Source organism: Tursiops truncatus, chromosome 1, assembly GCF_011762595.2.
Source record: "Tursiops truncatus isolate mTurTru1 chromosome 1, mTurTru1.mat.Y, whole genome shotgun sequence".
Lineage (NCBI taxonomy): Eukaryota > Metazoa > Chordata > Mammalia > Artiodactyla > Delphinidae > Tursiops > Tursiops truncatus.
The window spans coordinates 155,545,619-155,568,687 of NC_047034.1; the positions used below are offsets into that span (position 1 = coordinate 155,545,619).

The following is a 23,069-nucleotide window of genomic DNA, read 5'->3' on the forward strand; positions in this document are numbered from 1 at the left end:
GGATTTATGAAAGCTGATGTCCTTTGAGAGAAACTAACTCGAGGCAATTTTGGTTCCTTCTTGGTAGCCAGTCTTTTGTCCTGGCTCTGGCCAGGGGATTGGGGTTTAAAGTACTCAGAGCCCCACCTGGTCCTTCTACCCTTCCCCAGGGCAGACATCCCCAAGCTCCTTCCCAAAATGCAAGGTCCTGGCCTCCCTGAGGGAGTCAGTGAGCCCGAGCCCCCGTAGCCTGTGGAGCCCGGGCAGGAGTCAGAACTGGGGACCAAGACCATGGTTGAATTTCTGGATGGACAGCACAGTGGCAGGCTCTTGCCGCTGCAGACCGAGCTCTCCCTTCTGTCGGGTTCCAAATAATCCACTAAAGCAAGGCAGCGGCCGCCAGCAAAGAGCTGGCTCTGAGTGTACACCTGCCCGGACCCCAGCTCCAGGTAACAGCCCCAATACCCGGAGCTCCCTTCTCCCACGTTCTGGGAGGCCTGTCTCCTCATCTTCCCCACAGGTACACCAGGTGGTCCAGCTAACTCCCAGCCCCCGGTAACTCAGCCTCAACTTTTGAAATGCAGCTCCCCCCACCCCACCTCCCCGGGACTCAAGGAGGGCAAACAGAGCCCAGGCTTGAATTCACTCGTTTGAAAAACAACTTGAGCCAATCCCGGCTCAAGCGCTTGCCCCAGGTACAGCGGGCTTGTCTGTGCCTCCATATTCCTCTCTGCACCTGCCCCAAATTTATCCCTGGGCCTCTCTGAATCTCTGTCTTTCTCACCTTTCCCTGTCACAGTCAGAACTCACAGGCCTGAAAATCCACTGGAGGGCAGATCTCAAACCCCTGGCTTTTCCAAGGGCAGAGAGACACAAACATCCTGAAAATACACAGGGAGCAACCCTACATGCTTAAAGATCTTCAGTGCCAAAGAACAAATTCTGGGATACAACAGGGACCCTGACCCCCAAACACGTGGAAATTACACCAACATAACAGACACACGTCACACACTCACAGCAAGAGACACCAAGAAATACTGGGAAAGCAACAGAGAGACATGTACAGGATCCCAAACTCACATAGACACCAACGCCCAAGCCCTGACCCTCCTGCACACAGCCCGACACAATAGTCACACACCAGCTCCCCTATTCCTAAACTGCTGAAAGAGGCTCCCAAATGGAGAAAAAATTCCCTAGGGAAACCTCAAGGTCCCCAAGGCCCTGCTAGGAAGGGAGGGGCAGAAAGCACCAGACAGGCTAGGAAATGGTAAGGCTTGGTAAAGTGGAAATCATTTAACGACATCCATGGGAATAGCACTCCCATTAACACCTCTTAGGGAACAGAGAAGTGGTTTAACTCGTTTTGCAAATTAACTCCAGATCCAAAAGAGTGCCCTTGCCTTGGTAAAGAGTGAGCTTGGCGACGCACAGGAGGGACGCGCCACAGGGGAAGAAACTGGGTCTGTGTGCCGGGGCCTGCACCATTTCGCCCGGTTCTGCCCTGGCAGATGCACGCCATTCCTTACCTTTCTTGATCACGGACTGGTCCAGGAGGCTCATTCCCGGATCGTCCATGGCCTGCAAATAGGACAGGGTGGTGGTAAGGGCGCTTGTAGATCTAGTCTCCTTTCGCTTCCCAAGCCCCTGCTGTCCCCGGTCCCTGTCCTGTCTGCTTCACCCAAAGCGCACCACCCGTCGCCTGCAGCCGGCGACGGGCGGGACCAGGATTCACCGGCGCTCCACCATTTGCAGCTGAGTTGGAGCCCTGGGTGCCTCGCCATGCCGTGCAAAAAGGGCATTTTGGAACCTTAGACAGGCAACTCCTCCACTTCGCTTCGCTCCAGGTACAGGCTGCTCCAGTAGACCGCGACTGGGCATAGGTTCCCTACGTTGCCCAGCGGAGAGGGACAAAAGTGGTTCGGCCTCTGCCCATTTACTCGGCGAAGGGTCGCCGCCATCCAGGCACCTGCTCACGGACTCAGCGTCAGGCCGCCCGAAAGGCCAGGCAGCGTCTAACTCAGGACGTGGGACTCATCCTGGGAGTCACGAGCAAGAAGTGGCAGGCTGGGAGAAAAGTCGGGTTCCTGCATTGGTCACTCTTTGCCTCCAGCCAGGTCCTAAGTCACCGCAGCGGATGCTGGCCCATCCCGGACCCTTCGGGCCTCACCTGCAGGTCCTCCAGGCCCGGCGGCACCGCCAGCCCGGGAAGGCCGAGGGGCGCGTCGGCCAGGCTGTGCGCGCCGTCTGCCAGGCCGTGCAGGAGCCGCGGCACAGCGGCGGTGTAGTCGCGGCGCGGGTCGAGGCCCAGGGCGCGGGCGGGAGGTGCCAGCAGGCCGGGCGGCTCGTCGTGGGCGCGGGCGGCGGCGCGGGGCGCGGCCCAGGCAGCCTGCGGAGGCTGAGGCTGTGCCAGGGGCGCCAGGCCACCGTACGGGTCTCCGGCCAGGTGGGGAAAGGCGGCGGCGGCGTCGGACGCCTGGCCGTAGGGCAGTGGCGGCTGCGGGTAGGGCGGCGGGAAGTAGGGCGGCTGGAAGTCAGCGGCGGCGGCGGTCGGCGTGTGGCAGAGCTGCGGCGCCGGCCCGTAGGCCGCTTGGGGCAGCGACGACAGGCGGGCCCCGCTAGCCGCTGCGCCCAGCCCGTCGGGGCGCTCCTGGGGAAGAAAAGGGGCGCGTTAGGCGACCCATCGGCAGCTGAAAGGACCCAGCCCGAAAGGACCCTCCTCAGCTCCCGAGGGGCCAGCTGCCGTCCTGCCCGCTTCCCGAGGCCCGAGGTCTATCTCTGAATGACCCGTGGGCGCGGGAGCCTTGGGCTGGGGACAGCGGTCTCCGGCGCGCACAGTTCTCAGCGGGCGGAGTCGCTGTGGCCCCCTCCCTCCGAAATTTCGTTGGAGGAGGAGGTTCGGAAGGTCCAGCATTCAGGCTGCCGGATCCCCGGCCCGGTACGCCCCGGTGTCCCCGGGCCCGAGACTACTCACCATGGCGGAGTAAGTGTGCACCAGCATGGGGCGGGCAGCGCGGGGCGTGAGGCGTGGCGGCGGTGGAGCCCTCGCCCGACGGCGAGCTCTGCGGGAAGAGGTGCTGGGAGCCTGCACGGCCCGCGGGGGGTCACTTTGCGGTGGCGGGGTGCAACCTAGCCCGGAGCCCAATAGGCATCGGGTCCTCAGCAGTGGGCGCCCCCGGGCGGGTCCATGGGGGCGGGATGTAGGCCGGACGGGCGCTGATCGCACTTGGAAAAGTCGGTCAACGGGCGCCCAGCGCCCGCCCTTCTTCCTCTGAACGCAGCTTGCTCCATGCACTCCAGTTATAGTGGCGGGGGCGCGCCGGGCCTCCGGGGGCGCGCATTAAAGAGATATGCTAGGGCCGCTTTCTCCCAGCTCCCCAGCGACAGCCCAAGAGGAGGCGTAGCTTTGGCGCAACCCCCTGGGAAGGATAGAGGGTTGTGATTCCAACCCGCGCTTGTCTGATCGCTTTCTAGGCTCGAAGCTCCCAGTCACCTTGAAACAGAGAAGGATTCGAGGCTGGGACATAAGGGCCCTAGTTTGCTATCGGTTCTATTGCACCTTTGCCTTTGAGCAAAGCACTACTCCTCCTCGGCCTCAGCTCCCCTGTCTGTAAAATGGGTATCAGTCCTTTCTCTAACCGCCTCACCGGATTATGGATGAAGTGGGCAGTCTTGAAGGTGGAAGAAGTTTGTGAGCTGCAGACTCAAGCCTGCTGGCTCATGGGCACACATATGTCAGTACCTGTGTGTGTGTGTGTGTGTGTGTGTGTGTGTGTGTGTGTGTGAGTTGGGGGCCATCACAGCCTCTCTGCACGTTTCTGGATCAAAGCCCCTCTGAGGGTGCATACTTCACTCAGGCTTCTCCCAGCTGGTAACTCCCAGTGCCAAGCCAGGGTCTGAGGAAGTTGGAGACACAAACTGGCCCGACAGAGACAGTTGCCTGACACTGGGGTTGGGCATCATGAGTTCCACCTGAGAAGGGCTCAAGATATTTCTGAAGCCATGAGGGCCTGGGCTGACTGAGTGTGGGCTCCCAGAGGATGTTGAGTGAAGCTGTGTGTAACTGACATCATGTGGACCGTGTGCTCTCATCACACTAACATGCACAGGCTGTGTGTTTGTGTGTTACCATGGCAGGCACTGGCTGGCTCTCAAGCATGTTCCACTTCCTGCAGTCACTCTATCTTTCTTTCCTTCAAAACCCAACCCTCCCTTCCTAAGGAACAGGGACAAGGATTAAAGAAAGGGAAATGAGAGGAATGCTAAGGGGAATGAATGGGAATTAAGAAAGCAGATGGAAGGTGCTAAAAGAAAGTAATAAAAATAAAAATTAAAAAAGGGAAGATGCTCAGACCAGGGCAGAGTAGAAATAATCACAGCAAACATTACAGAGTGTGCCAGACTCTATGCTAAGTATTCGATGAGTGTTGAGTTATTTAACTCTCACAACAGCTCTATGAGATAGAAACCCTTATCACCCCCATTCTCAGTTGAGAAAAGTGAGGCACAGAGAGGTGACATGACTTTCCCAAGATCAAGGTGCTAGTTAAGTGGCAGAGCTGGTGTAGTCTGCTTCTAGCCTCTTTCTGGGTTCAGAATTAGTATGCTTTATTGCCTTAGACTCAGGTGCCTAGAATTTAGTCCTGACTCCGATGGACTGTGTGATTCTGGGCAAGACCTTTTTCCTCTCTGACCTCAGTTTCTGCAACTTCAACAACAAACAACAATAAAAAAGTATGGGAGGGGGACTTCCCTGGCGGTCCAGTGGTTAAGACTGTGTGCTTCCAATGCAAGGGGCGTGGGTTCAATCGCCGGCCAGGGAACTAAGATCCCACACGCCGTGCGGCATGGCCAAAATTTTTTTTAAAATTATTTTTTTAAAAAAGGTACGGGAAGGAAGAGAGGACTAGATGTTTTCTTAGGCCCCTTTCTAATGAAGTGGAAGATGAGAAAGTAAAGGTAAAAATATTGAGCTAAATTAGAGGAGAAAGGGAGATAGAGGTGACACCATTAACGCATGGGAGGTATGTGGAGGAGACTTGAGGAGGGCATCCCAGAAGGCACACGGCAGGTGCAGAACTCAGGTCTGGGTCATCTCAGCCTGGGAGGCTTTGGGGGAATGAGGAGGCTAGAAGCAGGCAACGTTTCATCACTAAGAACTTTCCAGAAGGTGGAACCACCAGCTAGGGTGGTAGACGAAGCAAAATTGGGCAGCTCTGCAACCTCATGCCTAGGACAGATCAGAGGTCAGGAGTGTGTGTGTGTGTGTGTGTGTGTGTGTGTGTGTGCGTGTCTATGTGTGTGGATATGTGAGTCAATGGTGAGACCCCTCTTCCCCCGACCCTCAACTTCAGCCACAGGACATTAGATATCAGGCTCCAGGACAGGTGTATGTGTGACTGAATGCATGCAGCTCGGTGGACCCCTTTGGGAGACGTCCAGGAGCAGCGAGGCTGATGATGCCTGTGCCTAGCTCTGGGGCTCTCCTGCTCTCTCCAGTAGGCTTGGGAAGGCCAGAAGAACTGCCTGCCCAGTGGCTTCCTTGGGTTTCCTCACCCTACTTCCCTGCAGCTTAAGACAACCTCTTCTTGCTTTTTTCTCCTCCTTTCTAATCTGACCATTTCTCAGTCTTTTTTTTTAAAAAAATATTTATTTATTTATTTGGCTGCTTTGGGTCTTAGTTGTGGCATGTGGGATCTTCGTTGAGGCATGCGGGCTTCTCTCTAGTTGTGGCGTGGGCTCCACAGCACGCAGGCTCAATAGTTGTGGAGCGTGGGCTTAGTTGCCCCGCAGCATGTGGGATCTTAGTTCCCCAACCAGGGATCGAACCCACGTCCCCTGCATTGGAAGGTGGATTCTCAACCACTGGACCATCAGGCAAGTCCCTCAGTCTCCTTTTCTATCTCCCCTCTTTTCACTCACATCCTTAAGGTCAGTTATTCATTCCCAGAGTTGCAGCTCTTGCCTTTTCTTCCTATCTACACTCTTCACTAGTGAGTTCATCCCCTCTCAAGACTTTAATGACTACCTGTCTGCTGTTATCTCCCAACCTTGTTATCTCCAGTCTGTATCTCTCACCAAAAATCCAGACCCATTGATGCACTTGCCAGCTGGATCTTTCCTCCAGACACCTTGTTGCAGCCATCTGAGACTTTCCAAGGCCCAAACTGAACTCAACATTTCCTCCACCCCCACCACCAACCCCAGCCTGCCTCTCCTCCTGTGTTCTATAGTTCTTTAAGTGGCACCACCATCCTTCAAATTAAGAAGAGCCATCCCAGCCTCTGTCCTTTCCCTCACCTCCATAAGCTAATCCTCATAGAGTGTTGTCATTTCTAATCCTTAAACATCTCTCTCCATCCTCTGTCAGCATCTTAAGCTACCATACTCTTCCTCATAGACCAGTAGTTCTCAAAGTGTGGTCCCTGGACCAGCATCACCTACGACATCTGGGAACTTGTTAGAAGAACTTGCCAGTTCTTGGACCCCACCCAGACCCACTGAATCAGTAACTCTGGGAGTGGGGCCCAGCCATTGCCTGTAAGGTGGCTCAGAAGCAAAGTCAAGTCTGAATACCACTGCCTAGACCATTGCAACAACCCCCCACCCCCAGATGGCCTCCTGCCTTCATTCATATCTCTTCTTCCACAAAAATGACTGGACCATGTTACCTCCTGACTAAAAACTCTCCTGTGGCTCCTCATGGCTCATCTTTGGGGAGAAAAATTTTAAACACTGTAACCAGCATTTTAGGCTCCTTGCAGCTGAACCTAATCTTCCTTTCCTGCCTCAGGAACCAGTTCACAAGAAGAAGATGAAAGGAGAAAGAGAAAATATGTCTAGTCTAGTGCTGGGCTTGGTACATGGCAGGTGCTCAGCAAACGCTCATTAAATAAATGACAAATGAATGAATGGATGAGTTTATGAATCCCTCAGCCTACTGAGGCATCCTTTAGGAAGCCTCCATGTGAACGTGACCCTGGGTAGCTAGACATAGAACTCAGGTATAATCTGGGGAGGTCACCTGATAAATGAATGATTTCACTTATGGCTACCAGGGAGATGGATGTTCTGCATGGTCTGCTGCTGCTTTGGGGGCTCCTCAAAGCTTCCGGGTCCTGTGCTTGCAGACTCTATTGCCCTTCTTGTTCACCAAGGGGCTCCTCAGTTTCTGAGGCATGGAGGTGGGCATTGTTGGTTGCCCACTCTCTGGAACACATGCACACATGTGGAGCCCTGGAATGTGCACAGAGGTACATGTGCAGACACCCCTGGACACAGAGGGCACAGAGACACTTATGGGACACATGGGAACACAGGACATATATTGACACATAGGTACGCATATTCAAACATACATGGGCTCCCATTTGGCATACTTGCCCTATTGCTCTTCTCCCAGGCTCAAATCTTCCCCTCTCTTTTCAAAAAGTGAGTTTGCATTGTTTTTGGGGGTTTTTAAAAAAATTAATTAATTAATTATATTTTTGGCTGCATTGGGTCTTTGTTGCTACGCGCGGGCTTTCTCTAGTTGCGGCGAGCGGGCTTCTCATTGCAGTGGCTTCTCATTGCAGTGGCTTCTCTTGTTGCAGAGCATGGGCTCTAGGCACGCGGGTCTCAGTAGTTGTGGCTCGCGGGCTCTAGAGCGCAGGCTCAGTAGTTGTGGCACACGGGCTTAGTTGCCCCGCAGCATGTGGGATCTTCCCGAACCAGGGCTCAAACCCGTGTCCCCTGCATTGGCAGGCGGGATCTTAACCACTGTGCCACCAGGAAAGCCCTGAGTTTGCGTTTGGACTTTATGTTAAGAAAAGGCTCAGGCCGGCCTCCTTTATTGTTGACACAGCCACTCCTCCCAGCCTTTGACAACCTTCTGCTCTGGGCCGGGCTGTTTGCAGGATGGGGGAAATCAGGCACAAGGAGATGCTGAGGCGCCACCTCGTGGTTAGATCTCACAACTGCAGCTCAGGTCCCCCTTTCTCCCTTGCTGCTGAATTACCAGGAGCAAACTTGGTCTTACCCTGCTAGCCTAGTCCCCTCCCCATTCCAGAGCCGGGAACTCTCTGACCATCCCTCACCAAAGTACAGAGCTCAGTCTGCCTTGCACTTTGAGGGTTTATGCAGGGTTTTTCTTCCCGACCGCACAAGGGAGAGTACTTTGAGAGCAAGGACCAAGGGTAGTTGCCTTTGGCTTTGGGGCCCTTCTATTCTCTTTTCACTTCCCCAGATGATCTCAGTCGCTTCCCTGACTTTAAGGACCCCCTATACTGACAACTCCTAAATCTGTCACTTGCCCAGGTCTCTCTCTGAGTTCCAGACTGCAGAGAGCCACTTCCTCCTGGACATAAGCTATACGCATTCACCATTTACCAAAATGAGCTTGTGTTTTACACAAATCTGTTTTTCTCTCAGTGTTCCCCGTGACAGTGAGTGGCCCCACTATCCAGTCACTGGCCCAGATCAGGAACCTGGGAGTCATCCTTCGCTCTTTATCCCTCTTCACTTCCAATTAATCACCAAGCCCAATTAGCTAACTCTGACCTATATTTTCTCCACCCTCACCGCCACTGGCTCAATTCAGACTTACTACCTCCTCTCCGAGCTCCCCGACTCAGTCATCCCTGTTGCAGCCGAAGTCATCTTTCTGAAATGCAAATGGATCACATTCCACCTGCTCAAAAATCCACAGTCTCAACATGACCCCACATCCAAACTGCTTAGCCTGGCACACCAGGAACTGTAAGATCTGGTCCTTGCTCACTGGTCCAACCTCATCTTCCACCACTCCCCACTTCACACTCTCCACTGTAGCAGTAATGACCTACTTGCAGTTCCCAAGCTGCGGTCTCTAGGCTTGTCTACCTGGCAAGCTCCTTCTCCCTTCAGGTCTCGCCGCAAATACTTCCTCCGAGTTTTCCTGGACTTACTCAGCCAGGCTGAGGGGCTCTTATGCTCCAGCCACACTTTATTCAGACCCCCCTGGAAGCAACTGCTTACATCTTTAGGAGCTGTCCTTCGCCTTGTCTGTTTCCTCTCTAGATTTTAAGCTGCTCGACAGGCAGGGTTTGTCTTTTCATATTTTTCAGGGATTTCAGGGACTTCATGCCGAGGACATGACTTTCAGTACATCCAATAGATAAATGAATGTTCCTGTCTATGCACAGCCAACCACAGGTAGGCACTTAGGATGTGCTCAACCAATGCTCGCAGGCTTGAGGGCCTAGGTAGAAAAGAGTCTGCAGAACCTGGGCCAGAGGCTGGTCTGGCTCCAGACTTACAGCTTTGGTTCAGGCCTGGTGAGGCCGTGGGTACTTGGGTCCAGTCTCCACCGAAGCTCTCAGACCCTTCCCCTTCTCACTTGGCATAGAACAGAAGTAAACAGCTGGTGGTCTGACAGTCACGTTTGGCCTGCAGCTGTTCTGTTGGGGTAGTACTGATTTAATTAAAAATATCCACACTCAAAATCAGATTTCACAGAAACACTAAGATTTCTGACTTCCCTTTAAACAGTGGAGGATGTGGCAGTGCCACTTGGCCAGAGTCTGCTGACGTGGAGGGGCGGAACTTCACTTGTACACAGGAGCACGAGCGCCCCCCCAGAGGCCTCGCCACATCAACATGTGAGTGTGTCACCTGACCTGGCAGTGAAGCGTGTGGGCTGAGAAGTTGGATGGCCCGCATGGAGCCTCGACTCTGGCACGTACTGGCTGTAACACCTCGAACAAACCACCTACCCCTGCTTGAGTGTCTTCACCTGGAGAATCAGGATGACGCTCGCTTCATTGGATACTTGGGAGGGCTGAATGAGAGGACACTTGTGAAGTGTGTTTCGCAGGGCATGTGTGATGTGAGCTGCTGGGGCCTGGAAGGAAGAAGGTGCAGGACAGACCACACAGAAGCCATCTTGTCACCAATGAACATTTATTGAGTGTCCACATGTGCACAGCTTTGAACTGGGCGATCACAGAACGCACTGGGGGAGGGAAGGGGAGAGGGAAGCAAGGGATCAGGTTCATAAGAAAGGTAGTCCCTGCTGGAGCCGCCAGTCGCGTCTCTCTGCAGAGAGGAATCACAAGCAGGGATGGGAGTTAAAGCCAGGCACTAGGATGGTGATGGGGTGCAGTCACTAGGGAAACATGCGGATTCTGGGTAAGCATCCCTTCGGTTCCTGTCTCCAGCCAGGCCATATGGCACCAAGGGGACAGGGATCAGATGCTCAGGTGTCCAAGCAGGGAAAAGGGCAGGCAAAATAAATAACTCCCCAACCCTCATGGTCACTCTGCTGCAACACAACACAAAAGCTTAGAGACCAGGATCCAAGGGCTCCTGGGTCCCCTCAAGGAAGCTCAGGTGGAAGGCTTCCCGACCCCCCCACCAGGGCTGTCTGCCCCAGGTTGCCCTGGAAGGCTGGGGCAGTTCAGACCCTGGGTCACTGAAGTGATAGGAAGAATTGTGATGTCAACGGCCTGAGACTGCTCTCTGCCCAAGGGGGCCAAGGGCAAGAACCAAACGGCCAATTTAAAGGACGTGGACCTGGAAGTCCAGAGGGGCACCACAGTCTAGGGGAGCCCACGCCCTGGCCGGCAGGGCACATGGGCTGAAGCAGCCAGCTCCTGCCAGCCCTGTCCCATCTGGGGGCCTCCCTCCTGCGAGGGAGCCAGACATCGGGCACAATGACACCTAGTGCCGCCCTCCCTGCGGGCTGCTCCAACCTCCCCCGGCCTGGCGGGAACAGCCATGCTGATTTCCAAGCCAATCCCTGCCCCTGAGCGGGCCCAGGGGGCGTGACGCAGTTCCTTACACTTGAAGGATGGGCACCATGCCCTCACCCTCGGAAAAGCCAGAAAGCTGGGATGTTTAGCGGGGGGAAGTTGGGGGAGAGGGTCCAACTTGGGGGCTTCAGGGGAGATGCCTCCTCCCTCCTTCCCTTGCCGCCCGCCCCCGGGTCTGTCCGCAGTGGATGCCCCCTCAGGGCTCTGCCAGGCATTGCTCCAGGGCGGCCATGTGGTAGTGGCTGGCCGTCTCCTCGCCTGCCTGCAGCCTCATGGCCTCCCGGCACAGCCGGTTGGCCCGTGCCAACTCAACCAGGACACCCTGATAGGCGGCTACCATTTCAGGCTTGACAGAGTTGGGGCTGACGCTGCCCAGCAGCTGGAGCAGCTCCTGTGGCCAGCGGGAGCGCAGGGCGGCGGGGGCCAGCCAGGGCAGCAGGGGCACGCAGCCTGTGAAGGCCTGCATGCCCAGGAACCAGAGCTCCTGGAGATCCGCCCAGATGCCCTCGTAGTCGGGGGACAGGGCCAGCACTGCCTGGTCTGAGCCAGGCGTGGCCCGTGCTACGTGGGATTGCGACAGGAAGAGGATGGCAGCTGCGAAGAAACCTCGGGACGCTGGTGTTCCCTGAAGAGCTGGAAGGCAAGGAGGGAGGGGGGCGTGAACGAGCTGCCTCACCAGCCCCTTCCCTTCCTGGTGGGCATACTCAGGAGCCGAAGCATAGCCTGGAATCAGCCTGCCTGCGTTCAAACCCTCCCTCTGACTTCAGTGTGTGACCTTGGTTAATTCACTTTTCTGGGTCTTGTTTCTTCACTAGTAAAATGGGGCCAATAGTGCTAATCTTAGAACTCTGTGGTGAGAATGAAATGTAATAATCTTGGGACACTACCTCGTGGTCGGACCCTCCTGTAGACTGAGTAGTGATGGGAGCTTCCGCTGGGCCTAGCACTTTATAGGCTGAGGAGGGTGCAGCAATTTGATTCTCAGGCCAGAAGAGGGTGCCAGAGGGGACCATGGGCTGGGGTCCAGGCTTGGCTCGCCCGGCTGCAGGGGTTCGCCCCCTGCACTGCAGATGCTTTCCCGAGGCTGTTAGGCTAACCTGGTGGCATTTGTGGGTGAACCAGCACTGTGGCTCTACTCAGCGGCTGTGGACATGCAGCCTGGATCTGAGGGAGCTCGGGGGCTAGAGGGAAGGGGGAGCTCCTGGTCTACTGGGACGTGCTCCCCTTCCAGCTGCCAGGTACCCTACTGGGGCCCCCACACACAGGGAGCAGAGGCAGCTGAGGGTACAGGCTCATTACACCCTGTTCCCAGGCATCTGTGCCGCTCCTCCAACCAGACAGATGGGGTACAGGGAACAGGCAGGGACAGAGGGACCCAAGCAGACACCCACGGCCAAAGTGGGAGACACAGAGGGCTGGCAGGGGGCTGAAGCGGATGCCCCTCCCTACCGCATGCAGCCAGAGTGAGGTGGGAGGTGGGGAAGGTAAGCGCACAGGAGCACCGAAGCCTGTCACGAGGTGCGGTGCCAAGCACAGAAAAACCTCAATGGAGAAAAGTCATGTTTCTGACTCAAGGCCTGGGAGGGGGCGGCTCCACCTTGAAAACACAGAATTCAGATTCCTTGGGCTGCTGGGGATTCCAGGTGCTTAAGCCTGTGCCTCGGAGCGGGCCTGTACTTACACCCACCAGACCTTGCCTTAAAAGGCTTCAGAAGGAAGAAAACGTTATCATTTGGGGAAGAAGGGTGGGGTGGGGCGGGGGAGGGAGGCGCACTTCAGAGATTTCCTTGACTGGAAAATTCTGTTCAGGATTTCAGAAAAGGATGACTTATGCCCAGAACACAGCAGGTCCACCCAGGTCTTCTGCTTCCATCTGTTAGGACTGGGTCCCCAGGGCTTACCTGGAGAGGTGCTAAGGAGCCGGGCCATGAGGAGGCCCAGGGTGGCCACATTGGCAGCCAGAAGCAGCCTCCCCTGCTGCTGTACTAGCGCGGGCAGCGACGCCATCAGGGTGTTCATTAGAGAAGTGAAGCAGGCATCTCGCCTGGGGAGAAAGGGAGCGAAAGATGGGAGGCGGGAGATTAGTGGAGCCAGACCAAGTCCTGAGGAAAGCTGGGATGCTGGGCTCCCAGCTTTACCAGGCCAGGGTTTGGCAAGAAATTAGGCAGCAGGGTGAACAGTTAACTTTGGGCCCCATCCGTGGCATCTGGGGAGCAGAGACTGGGTTATGGCTGGAGCAGGTAGACATACATGCCCAGAGGGCTTCCACATATACCAAATCCACATATACCAAATCCCTGTGTGGGGTGGCTCTCTCTTCCATTCTGAGACCCTTTCATTCTAACACTAATAGGAACCCATGGGCACAGGGAAGCAAAGCAGGAGACCGAGATTTGGGGCAAGTTTGAGCAGGACCCCTGCTTCCTCCAATTCCTCCCCGGCCTCACTTGATCAGCCCCGGTGCAGTGACCACAAGGTTGAGGAAGATGTGACAGCAGGTCTGCAGGCTGATCTCCACGCTGTCGGGCAGCACTGAGGTGTCATGGCCAGGGGATGTGAGTTCCCACTGCTGCAGGAAGTACTTGCACAGAAGTGAGGGGGCCCCCTCCTTGATCAGGATCTCCCGGGGCCCATCTTCGACTGTCAGGTGGCACCAGCCGGGCAGGAGGAGCCTGGGGGTGTAGAAGGGACAGATGTGTGTGGGGAGAAATGAAGGCACCAGGATTCCCTTTTTGGGGGGGCACCCCATCTAAGAGAAAGGGAAGTAGAGGAGAAGGAAAACACATCTTTGTAGGCACTGCAGAAAGAGCACAGGCCTGGGCTCAAACTTGGGCTGTGAGTGTGGGTAAGTTACTTTAACCTCCTTTAGTCTCAGTTTCCTCATCCTGAAGATGTGGATGAGACTTCTGTCCTAGATTTGCTGCGTGGACCAAATGAGATCAAAATGGTAAAGGGTACAGTAAAATGCCTGGCAGGCAGCAGATGCTCAATGGCAGTACTCTCTTTACAGAGTAACCTGGGGTTGGCAGGTGAGACTAGGAAGCCCAGGTGTCCTGAGGGAACAACCCCTCACCCCGCCCCCAACAAACAGAAATACTACCACACCTCAGGCCCCCGTCAGGAAGCCCGGCACAGCCCAGTTTGGGGAGAGGGGAGGTATCCGTGCTACTCCTTCCTTTAGCACATTCTGGCTGAACAGACCATAACTACAAACTCACCGGAGAGCATCCCCTGGCCAGGTGGGCCCCGGGGTGGTGGGGGAGATGGCCAAGGTGGCCACCTGCTGGGAGAGGTCATTGGCCTCCTCGGCCTCCTCGTAGAGGGTCTTGGCATAGCGGACGAGGAAGGGCAGCAGCTGGCAGACCTCCTTGCGCAGGGATGAGGTCTCTTCGGCCAGCCAGGCACCCAGGATCCGCACGGAAGCAAACACAAAGGGCTCCTTCTGCTTCTCTGGCCCCACCTGTTGCCAAAGGGCTCCCCTGAGAAGGAGCAGGACCAGAGGACCTCCCCTGCCTGGCCAGCATGCCGGCCAGGCTAGGAATAACACAAGTGGAAGGGAATGCTGGCCTGTGAGCCCTGCAAAGGCAGGCCCTGTGTACCCAGAAGCCAGCGCATGGTTGGGACACACTCAACCGGGGGCTGGCACAGAGCAGGCCCTCAGGGCATGCCTGCTGAGGGAACTGGACTTTAGACAACATGCCCCTGCACTCGCTGGAACTCAGCCTCTAAAGCATCTCAAGGCTAGAAGGAGACCCACAGGTCCAAAGCTAAGAAAACACTCCCTCTACAGTGGCTCTGACCTGGGGTGGGAGGCCAGGAGAGAAGCCCCACTTTGAGCTAAATCAGAAAGAATGAGACAATGGGAGCTTGGCACGGTGTGTGGGGTATGCAGCTGGAGCAGGCTACTAAAGAGACCGGAGTGTTGGGCTTCCCTGGTGGCGCAGTGGTTGAGAGTCCGCCTGCCGATGCAGGGGACACTGTTCGTGCCCCAGTCCGGGAAGATCCCACATGCCGCAGAGCGGCTGGGCCCGTGAGCCATGGCCGCTGAGCCTGCGCGTCCAGAGCACAGGCTCCGCAACGGTAGAGACCACAACAGTGAGAGGCCCGCGTACCGCAAAAAAAAAAAAAAAAAGAGAGACCGGAGTGCTGAAGGAACCCCTGCAGGACAGGAGAGCTGGACTCTCAGGCAGGAGGGATGTTGGGGCAGGTGATCAAATGGAGTTAGCAGACCCTCCACAGAGGACAGGAAGCAGGCAGCCCTGCTCCTTTTCCCTGTACAGCTACAAGTTTGTATGTGTATGTGTGTAAGGCCATGCTGCAGACTGAACAGAACAGACTGCTTCACTTTCGTGTGTGTGGACCGGGGGGAGGGTTGTGAGTAGGAGGTTTCTGTGTTGTGTGTGTGCGTGTGTGTACTGTGATGGGAGTGCACATATGGCGTGTGGTATAGTGCTTGTGTGGAGGCTCAGGGAGGGAGAGGGAGGCTTGGCCACACACTACTCCCTGGAGTGCTGCAGGATCAGCCCTCCGTAGGTAGGTAGGTACGTCTTCTCTGTCTCCCCATACACCCAGGTTTGGGGTTTCACTTCCCCCTTTCCCTTGCCTTCTGGCTCCCCCTCCCACACTGGGCCCCCTCGGGTGGGGCACTGCACCCTCACCTGCTGCAGGTAGTGGATGACAGACCCGATGGCCTCCTTCATGACGCTCACAAGTTGCACCTTCTGTGGCTCCTTAAGCAGTGACTGCTCACAGCGGGTGCACTCCTGGATCCCCAACTCCATGAGGGCATAGCAAGCGGTCACCACATCCTCTTTCACCTCTGTGCCTGTCTCCTCCAGTGCCAGCCGCACCTCCACGCATGCCAGATTCACCAGCAGGGCCAGGAATTTGCTCCCGGAGTTGCCCGCTGGGATCCAGTCGGAGCCGCAGGCGTGCGCCAGGCGGGCTGCCAGCTTCAGTGCTGGGTTGCGCTGCCAGGAGCTCAGCTTGCTGCCCAGGATCCGTGCCAGCCCGGCCTGCAGATCCCGGAGGCATTCAGAGGGCACAGTTGTTGGGGGCAGAAAGAGGGGCAGCAGCTGGCAAAGCTCAAACTTGCTGGCATCCTCGGCTTTCTGGAAATCTTCGCTGAGGCCCCGCAAAACAGCCAGCAGGTCAGGCTCCCCCTCTTTCCAGCACTGTGTCTCAGCAGCGGCCAACAGCCCCACCAGGAGTGCCAGGGCCTGGTCAAAGCCATAACCATGCCCCAGGTATGCCTGACACAGGGCAGACACGGTGCCACCGGCAATGAGGTGTCGGGGCCCACGAGGTGTGCCTGCCACAGCTGTCAGGCACTGGTAGGTGTCATCAATCATGGAACGGCGGGCAGCATCGTCAGGGTCCCCCCTGGCTGTGAGGAAGGTGCTAAGGATGGGGATCTTGTTCAGGACCTGGGGATGGGCAGCTAGTTCAGGGTCACTGCAGAAGCAGGCCAGCAGGGCCACACCCAAGGCCCGGAGAACATGGTCGGGGCAGCCATCCGGTGCCTCCTTGGTAGTCAGGAGACGATTGGGGAAGGTGAAGCCGACAGCATCAAAGATCCGCCGCCTAGTTTTGGCATCGATGTCACCTGCTTTGACTGCCTTGGTCACCTAAGGGAGGTATATGCTATCAGCAGGATGAAAGGAAGGGGTGGCAAAGACTGTCCCCTGCACTCTGGGGGTTGACCATTAGCAGGACTAGGTTATATAACAAGATTCACTCTGGGGTCAGGAGGTCTCCCAGAGACCACTTCATCCAGCTCCTTCCTTCTCCCCAGAGGCAGACAGGTGTGACCTCTGGGATCCCTCATCTGTGATCCCTGTGGAAGGGAGGTCAGGTCCTCCTCAACTACTCACTCTACTGTTTCATTACCTGGTTAGTTGGGAAGTTCTTCCTGATGTCTAAGCTAAATTCTTCCTGATGTCCAACACATCCTGAGTTGGAAGAGGCTTAGAACTCAGTGTTTAAAATTCTCCAAGGATTTGGGGTCTCTCCCTAATTGCTCTCTCCAAAGAAGTCTCTGATCCACTCCTGCCACCTTCTCAGGGGAAATGGCTCCTGTGTCTCGCTGCTCTGCCTGTCAAAACATTTCCCCTTACATTTCACCTAAACACCTCCTCTGCTGCAGTGTGAGCCCTTGACTCCGGAGCCTTCTCCCTGTTGCCATGGCAAACAAGCAGGCTGTACTCCCTCCTCCCTTCACCCCCCCCACCCCTTCCCAGCACTGCAGCTCCTGTTCTGCTGTCCCCAGCTTGGGTTCCTCCAGGGCTAAGCCCCGAACCAGATCCTTCACCCGCAACCTACATACGCATCCTGGCCATCCCCTAGGACCCCTTCCCAGTCACTTCCAGTCTGCTACTCTCTCCACCTCCAGAACAAACATCCCCAGCCCTCAGGTATTCTGCACTAGTTACTACCTGCTGCTGCAACCCTATGAGTCAGCTCCCATCTGCTCTGGGACGCCCCAGAGAGCAGACCCACTCAGCTTCCTCCAAGGCTCCTAGGGCCACAAGCTTTATTCACCCCCATTCTCCCCTTTGCTCCCATACGCAGCGGAGCAAAAATGAGTTCACAGGTAGGTGCCTTGGGCCTTCTTTGGTGCCTCCAGGGTTACCAACACCACCTATATATCCTTGGGGACTTGTTGACCTCATTCCTAGGGAGCCCAACCACCCAGCCCTTCCCACCTCCCAACTGTCAGTCAGTTCCTTACTAGCAGCAGGGCTGCAAACTGCTCGCTGTCATTCTTGGCCTCACGGAGGGCTCCCAGGTAGCGCTCCAGGGTGGGGTTTCGGCCCTCTGCCTGGTTCAGAGCTGGCTCGCAATCCGAGGCCATGATGCCCGCCTTGCCCAACTGTGAACACAAGAGGGACTGAGCATCCCTCTGCAGAGGAGGGGTGGGAGTGGAGGAGGGAGTGGAGGAGGGAGGGAGGGAGGGATTAGCACAGAGGGAGGGGAGGATCAGAAGGGATGGACTCCTCAGGACTGACCTCCCTTGGGGGAGCCCCTTTAAGGGGCTGGACCCTCAAGTCCTTAGGGATGAAGAAGGGACCCTGGTCCAAGGTCACCTCCGAAAGTGGGAAAGAAGGACCATGCATCCTGCTGCTCAGCTGGACAGCTCTCCTCACCAGTCTCCTGGGGGTGGGAGGGGGCTGGCCCCACTGCTCAGCTGCTCCCTGGCACCAGAGGCCAGGTTTTGTTTCCCTCCACCAGGCGTACAGGGAGGGAGTGGTGAGGACAGACAGGGAGGAATGGAGACATACACGGGTGAAGTTCGATTATCCGGACTCAGGCTGGCATGAGGGAAAAGGGCATCCTAGGTTTCCTTTCCCCTCCCTTCTTCAGGAGAGACAGGAGACAAGCTTCAGCAGAAGGGAGGAAGCAAGGTGCTAACCCGGGAAAGCTCAGAGGGCCCTCTGGAGACCCCATCCCTCCAGCCAGGGCTCTCAGTCGCCCCCGCAGGCTCCTTGCCTCCTCTCCTTTCCCTCCCTCGGGCAGAAGCTGCAGCAGCGGAGCAGCAGAAGCAGCAGCAGAATTAACCCCTTGCGCTCCCTCTCCTCACCCTCCCCGCCCGGCTACCAGCCTGTGGACGCCGGCAGGGGCTGGAGAAGCAAGAAGGGGTCCCGGGTAGCTCCCAGGACAACGGAGACTCCAAAAGCCGGATAATCGAAGAGGGGCAGCTGAGATGGGGAGATGAGAAGGGAAGGAGGGTTCCTGACGGTCACCACCTGTCCCGCCGCAGCCAGGTCACAACACGACATTGATGAAGTCACGACAGGGCGGCGATGAGATCACACTTCACGATGGCGCGGTTATGTCACGGAGAGATCACGGCAAAATCACGACATGGGACAGCCCCCAAAGATGACAGAGCAAATTTTTAAAAAAGATATAGCTATATATTGAGAAGGGCTGTGGCAAAATGGAGTCTCGACAAGGCACGATGATGTCGCGATATGGCGCGATGGAGTCGCGATAGGGTCCCCGGGGTGTGTCGGCATCGATAGGCGCCGGCTCGGAGTGGCCCCGGCTGGGATGTAAGGGAGGGCTTGAAGGGGGCTGAGCTCACCAGGCTGCGGCCCCGAGCAGCGAAGTCTTCTCCGAGCGCGGTGCTCCGGGAGCCTGGGGCCGCTGCTCACGCCGCGTTGCCCACTCCCGGCTCCAGGCTGCTGCAGCTCCACCCCCACCCCCGCAGCGCTCTCGGCCAATCCGCGGCGGCCTCACTCCAGGCTCTAGCCAATGGCACAGCTGGGCGCTAAGCCGTAGGGGGTGCTGCCGTTGCCGCCATCTTGCTTGTGGGTATTGCCAGAGTCTGGGGCCTGGGGCTCGCGCAGGGCGGGCGAAGGTGCAGACCGCTTCTGGAGAGCGGGAGGCGACAGCCTGGGGACGCAGGTTCCTTCGCTCGTGCGTAGTTCTACCCCCCAGCACTACCCCTCCTCCCCCTCGGGCTCGCGGCTGGAATTGAGCTTCCGGGGGGACAGGAGGGCTTGTTTAGCATCAAGAGTGTGTTTCCGGGTTGAGTCCGGGAGGTGGGAGGGGGCGGCGTTTCCGGCCGCCGTCGCTGTCCAGGGAGGCTGAGGCCAGAGTGAGCTGTCCGGGTGGGGAGCCCGCATTGCCTTCTTCCTTTTCCTCCTCCCCCGGGTGAGGGGAGCGAAGGTTGGGGCCCCGACCCCATGGACCTGGAGGAGGCGGAGGCCGCCGAGAGCCGGGGCCCCGCTTTGTGGCCTTGAGCCCCGGTAGGTGGCCGGGGGCGGCTGGCTGCCGGGCCGAGTACCACGAGCTCAGGGGAGGGGCAAGCGGGACGGGCTGTTTCTGGGGGTGCGCTGGCCGGGTGTTGGGACCCGGAGGTGGCGCTCCTGGCCCGGCTAGGGCAGCCAGCTGCTTCTGGCTTTGTAGGTGCGGAGCTCGAGTCTCAGGCTGACCCCCGCTTCTTTCGGGCCCGGGCCTGGTCTTGCGGCTCCCTCCATCCCCATACAGACAGACCGGCCGCGAGACGCTGCTGGCCTTCTTCCTCCCTACCCCCTAGCTTCAGTCTCTGGTGTTTGTTCTCCCCACCAGGACAGCAAATTGATGCTGAAGGGGGGCGGGGCTGAGCACTACGTGTAAATTACGATGCGAAACCTGCCTTATTCAGGACTTGCAAATTATGCCCTACCGAGGGGTCCTGTGGTGGCTGCAGTGAGCACAAAGGTGAAATAAAGGAAGTCAAGAGAAAAGACCTCAGGCGAGATTCCAGGAAAGCTTTGCTTTCTTTCCTCTCACCGTGGTTGTGCGCAATCGAAGATAGATGCAGTTGGTGAAGAGTATTAGCTGACTCTCCTTGTGCTTTCTTATCTGATGAACAGACTGGAAGCTAGGAACAAATTGGAAACACGACCTCCCAGAACAATCTGTTCATTTTTCCAGCTATTTGGAAAACAGTGTCTACAAATATAAGCAAAGCTATTCATGGCAGTCTGTTCTGTAACTTTCCCAAATATCTGAGACTTTTTTTTTTAAGAGCTTTATTCTTAATTACTCATGCCAGCTGAATAGGCTGTTTCAGACTTGCTCTGTCGTTGTTCAAACATATCTTATCTCTGGGTACATAAATGGAGTTCCACATATGCAGCTGACAGACTGAACTATGATACATTCCCCCATCAACCTGAAGCATTAAGTAAACATTACCCCCTGCGCTGTCTGAACAGCTGCTGTAACAGAGAGTGCTTTTATCTCGGGTGTACTTGTAACGCCCTAAATGCCAGAACTCTTGCAAGCTTTTCTAGATTTTCATTTGTCAAGTATTGTGGAGGTGTGTGTTCTCTCCCTGGGCTGTTTCCCTTTGATTCTATAACAAGCCATTTGGATCTTGGTGATGTGGTGTTGTTCCTGCCTCTGGTCAGCAAGTCTTTGACTGGACCCTAGCAGTGATTTGTGCCCTTAGGCAATTGTAGGTTTCAGAGGAATGACTGGTTGGGAGTTCACATGAAAATAAGTGCCTCTCTCATGCATGGTTTGTGAGACATTGCCCTTCTAATCAGCTTGCTAATCCAGTGGTGTTTATTACTCCCATTTCAAAACCTATTCATTTCTTTTATGCTTCTATCGCCCACCTGCCACACTATTGATGACAGGTGTTGAGTCACCTTGAATTTAAAATCCTTTTGTGGTAGGCAGAAATGTGTTGGGTAAGATTCTTATGCACACACGTGCACACACACGCACACATGCACACTCATTCATTCCATCTTGGGAGGCTGGAAAAGTTGCAGGATATACTTTCTAACTTAGGCTCCATTTCATAATCTTTTGAGCATGTGTCTGACCTGCACACTTCCTTTCTGCCCCCTGCTCCCTAACATACAATGACAAACCGCTAGAAATAGGAATGGATGGAAGTGAATGAGAAAGATGAAGTCCTTCAGATGCTTAAGGCTCAGTGAAAGCTTTTCCTTGGGTGGGCTTTACCTTAGTTTTGCAGTTCTGTGTGTGTTTGTCTATTTCCTGGTGTTAATCAGTATTGATATCCAACCCATACAGTGCTGGCTGGGGCTGGGGTTGTCAGTCTGTGCCATTTTCCAGATGTGGATGACAGGTGCATATTTAGGACAGAAGATTTTTATTTTATTTATTTATTTTGGCTGCCTTAGGTCTTCATTGCTGCGCGCGGGCTTTTTCTAGTTGCGGCGAGCAGGGGGGCTAGTCTTCATTGCAGTGTGTGGGCTTCTCATTGCGGTGGCTTCTCTTGCTGCGGAGCACGTGCTCTAGGCACGGGCTTCAGTAGTTGTGGCATGCAGGCTCAGTAGTTGTGGCGCACAGGCTTAGTTGCTCCACGGCATGTGGGATCTTCCTGGACCAGGGCTCGAACCCGAGTCCCCTGCATTGGCAGGCGGATTCTTAACCACTGTGTGGCCAGGGAAGTCCGGGACAGAAGATTTTTTTTTTTTAAACATTTGTGAGGAAACTGCGGCTTAAGTTTTTTTTTTTTAATAAATTTATTTACTTATTTATCTATGTTTGCTGTGTTTCTGTGCGAGGGCTTTCTCTAGGTGCAGCGAGCGGGGGCCACTCTTCATCACGGTGCGTGGGCCTCTCACTATCGTGGCCTCTCTTGTTGCGGAGCACAGGCTCCAGACGCACAGGCTCAGTAGTTGTGGCTCACGGGCCCAGTTGCTCCGCGGCATGTGGGATCCTCCCAGACAAGGGCTCGAACCTGTGTCCCCTGCATTGGCAGGCGGATCTCAACCACTGCGCCACCAGGGAAGCCCGGGACAGAAGATTTTTAAATTGCTTCTTCAGAACTCAGTCGATCCTTGTAATACTGCCAAGGTTTATATAATAATCTATACAATATAGGGAAGTTGTGTAAGAGAGAAGAAACTGATGGAAAGTCATTTTTTCTTCTGGAAGGGACCGAAATCATTCGGTCTCTAGATTATGGAGTAGCCAGCACAATGCCTAGTACAAAATAGGGGCTGTGTAAATCCTTGTTGAATGGCTATATGAATTTAAGTCAGGAATTGCTAATGATTCTAAGGATCAGGGAGGTGACATCAAAGTGTAAACTGGATAGAATTTAAAGATAAGCGTGGTGGGGACAGTAGCAAACTGGAGAGTGCATGCCCTGCCTAAAGACAATCACATTAAAATTTTTAAAAAACATGGCTAGAAAAGCCTTCAGATTAGTTTACCTCTGATGCTCCAAACTCTTCTTTTCATGGGTAAGAAAACGTATTTGTATTGGGCTTTCCTGGTGGCGCAGTGGTTGGGGGTCCACCTGCCGATGCAGGAGACACGGGTTCGTGCCCTGGTCTGGGAGGATCCCACATGCCGCCTGGTCTGGGAGGATCCCACATGCCGCGGAGCAGCTGGGCCCATGAGCCATGGCTGCTGAGCCTGCGCGTCTGGAGCCTGTGCTCCGCAATGGGAGAGGCCACAACAGTGAGAGGCCCGCGTACCGCAAAAAAAAAAAAGAAAGCATATTTGTATAAAGTCACAAAGCTGTTAGTAGCGGAACTGGAACTGAAGTTCAGATCTTTTTTTTCAGTCTGGTACGCTTTCCATTGTTCCACATAGATGATGTTAGATTAGAAAATATGGAATATAAAGTGTTTCAGTTTTACAGTGGATTCATTTCATATCCCTGGCTATGTTTTTATCCTGATAATTATAGGCTATGCCAAAGCTCAGCTTTGAAATTTATAGGCAGGTATGAGCAGTGAAAGAGAAACTTGAAAATTCCCTTCTCCCTAATCTGTCACACTCTCTAGCACTCTGCATTTCGAGGAATCAATTATTAATTACTTGGCATATAATTTC

General features: G+C 55.3%; 3 protein-coding genes and 1 long non-coding RNA gene across 18 annotated transcripts in view; 2 read left to right on the forward strand and 2 right to left on the reverse strand.

Moving 5' to 3' along the window:
* Positions 1–3,514, reverse strand: part of TFAP2E (transcription factor AP-2 epsilon) — a 17,912-nt gene extending 14,398 nt beyond the window's left edge. Inside the window, exons 1-3 of one of the 2 annotated variants that reach the window (XM_004314664.4) lie at positions 2,957–3,514; positions 2,153–2,632; positions 1,512–1,563 (exon numbers count right to left, since the gene is read on the reverse strand). In XM_004314664.4, the coding sequence (XP_004314712.1) occupies positions 1,512–1,563; positions 2,153–2,632; positions 2,957–2,983 (559 nt within the window). In that variant the 5' untranslated portion in view covers positions 2,984–3,514. The remainder of the gene's footprint in view (positions 1–1,511; positions 1,564–2,152; positions 2,633–2,956) is intronic. The other variant, XM_019938138.3, reaches the window with a different exon arrangement.
* On the forward strand, positions 1,429–10,245 carry LOC117307823 (uncharacterized). Its single transcript, XR_004521720.2, has 3 exons — positions 1,429–1,829; positions 9,066–9,153; positions 9,490–10,245. It is a non-coding gene; the product is annotated as an uncharacterized lncRNA (long non-coding RNA).
* NCDN (neurochondrin) lies at positions 9,884–18,951 on the reverse strand. Of its 5 annotated transcripts, none has more exons than XM_033838149.2 (8): positions 18,838–18,934; positions 18,497–18,564; positions 17,482–17,622; positions 15,410–16,378; positions 13,970–14,211; positions 13,199–13,423; positions 12,653–12,795; positions 9,884–11,384 (listed from the first exon to the last, which is right to left on the reverse strand). In XM_033838149.2, exons 2-8 carry the CDS (start codon positions 18,527–18,529, stop codon positions 10,948–10,950), a joined length of 2,190 nt encoding a protein of 729 aa, XP_033694040.1. In that variant the 5' UTR covers positions 18,530–18,564; positions 18,838–18,934; the 3' UTR covers positions 9,884–10,947. The 5 variants fall into 5 exon arrangements, with proteins under 5 accessions (XP_033694040.1, XP_033694038.1, XP_033694046.1 ...); XM_033838147.2 differs by having other exon boundaries at positions 17,482–17,652; XM_033838155.2 differs by lacking the exon at positions 18,497–18,564 and having other exon boundaries at positions 18,838–18,951.
* A 121-nt stretch (positions 18,952–19,072) lies between these two features.
* Positions 19,073–23,069, forward strand: part of KIAA0319L (KIAA0319 like) — a 122,045-nt gene continuing 118,048 nt past the window's right edge. For 7 of the 10 annotated variants that reach the window (XR_004521715.2, XM_033838111.2, XM_033838116.2 and 4 more), the window contains exon 1: positions 19,373–19,504. The gene's annotated coding sequence lies outside the window, so the exon portion shown is untranslated. Of the gene's footprint in view, positions 19,173–19,266; positions 19,505–23,069 lie in introns of those variants that run through there. The other 3 variants (XM_033838113.2, XM_073792133.1, XM_073792131.1) reach the window with 3 other exon arrangements.

Bases quoted from the DNA above. Each gene is read 5' to 3' on its own strand.
- NCDN (XM_033838147.2), bottom strand. From the start codon at position 18,529: ATGTCGTGTTGTGACCTGGCTGCGGCGGGACAG. The intron at 17,653-18,496 runs GTGGTGACCGTC...CCTCCTCTGCAG, and splicing joins ACCTGGCTGCGGCGGGACAG to AGGGATGCTCAGTCCCTCTT. The intron at 11,385-12,652 runs GTAAGCCCTGGG...CTTGCCTTCCAG, and splicing joins GCTCCTTAGCACCTCTCCAG to CTCTTCAGGGAACACCAGCG.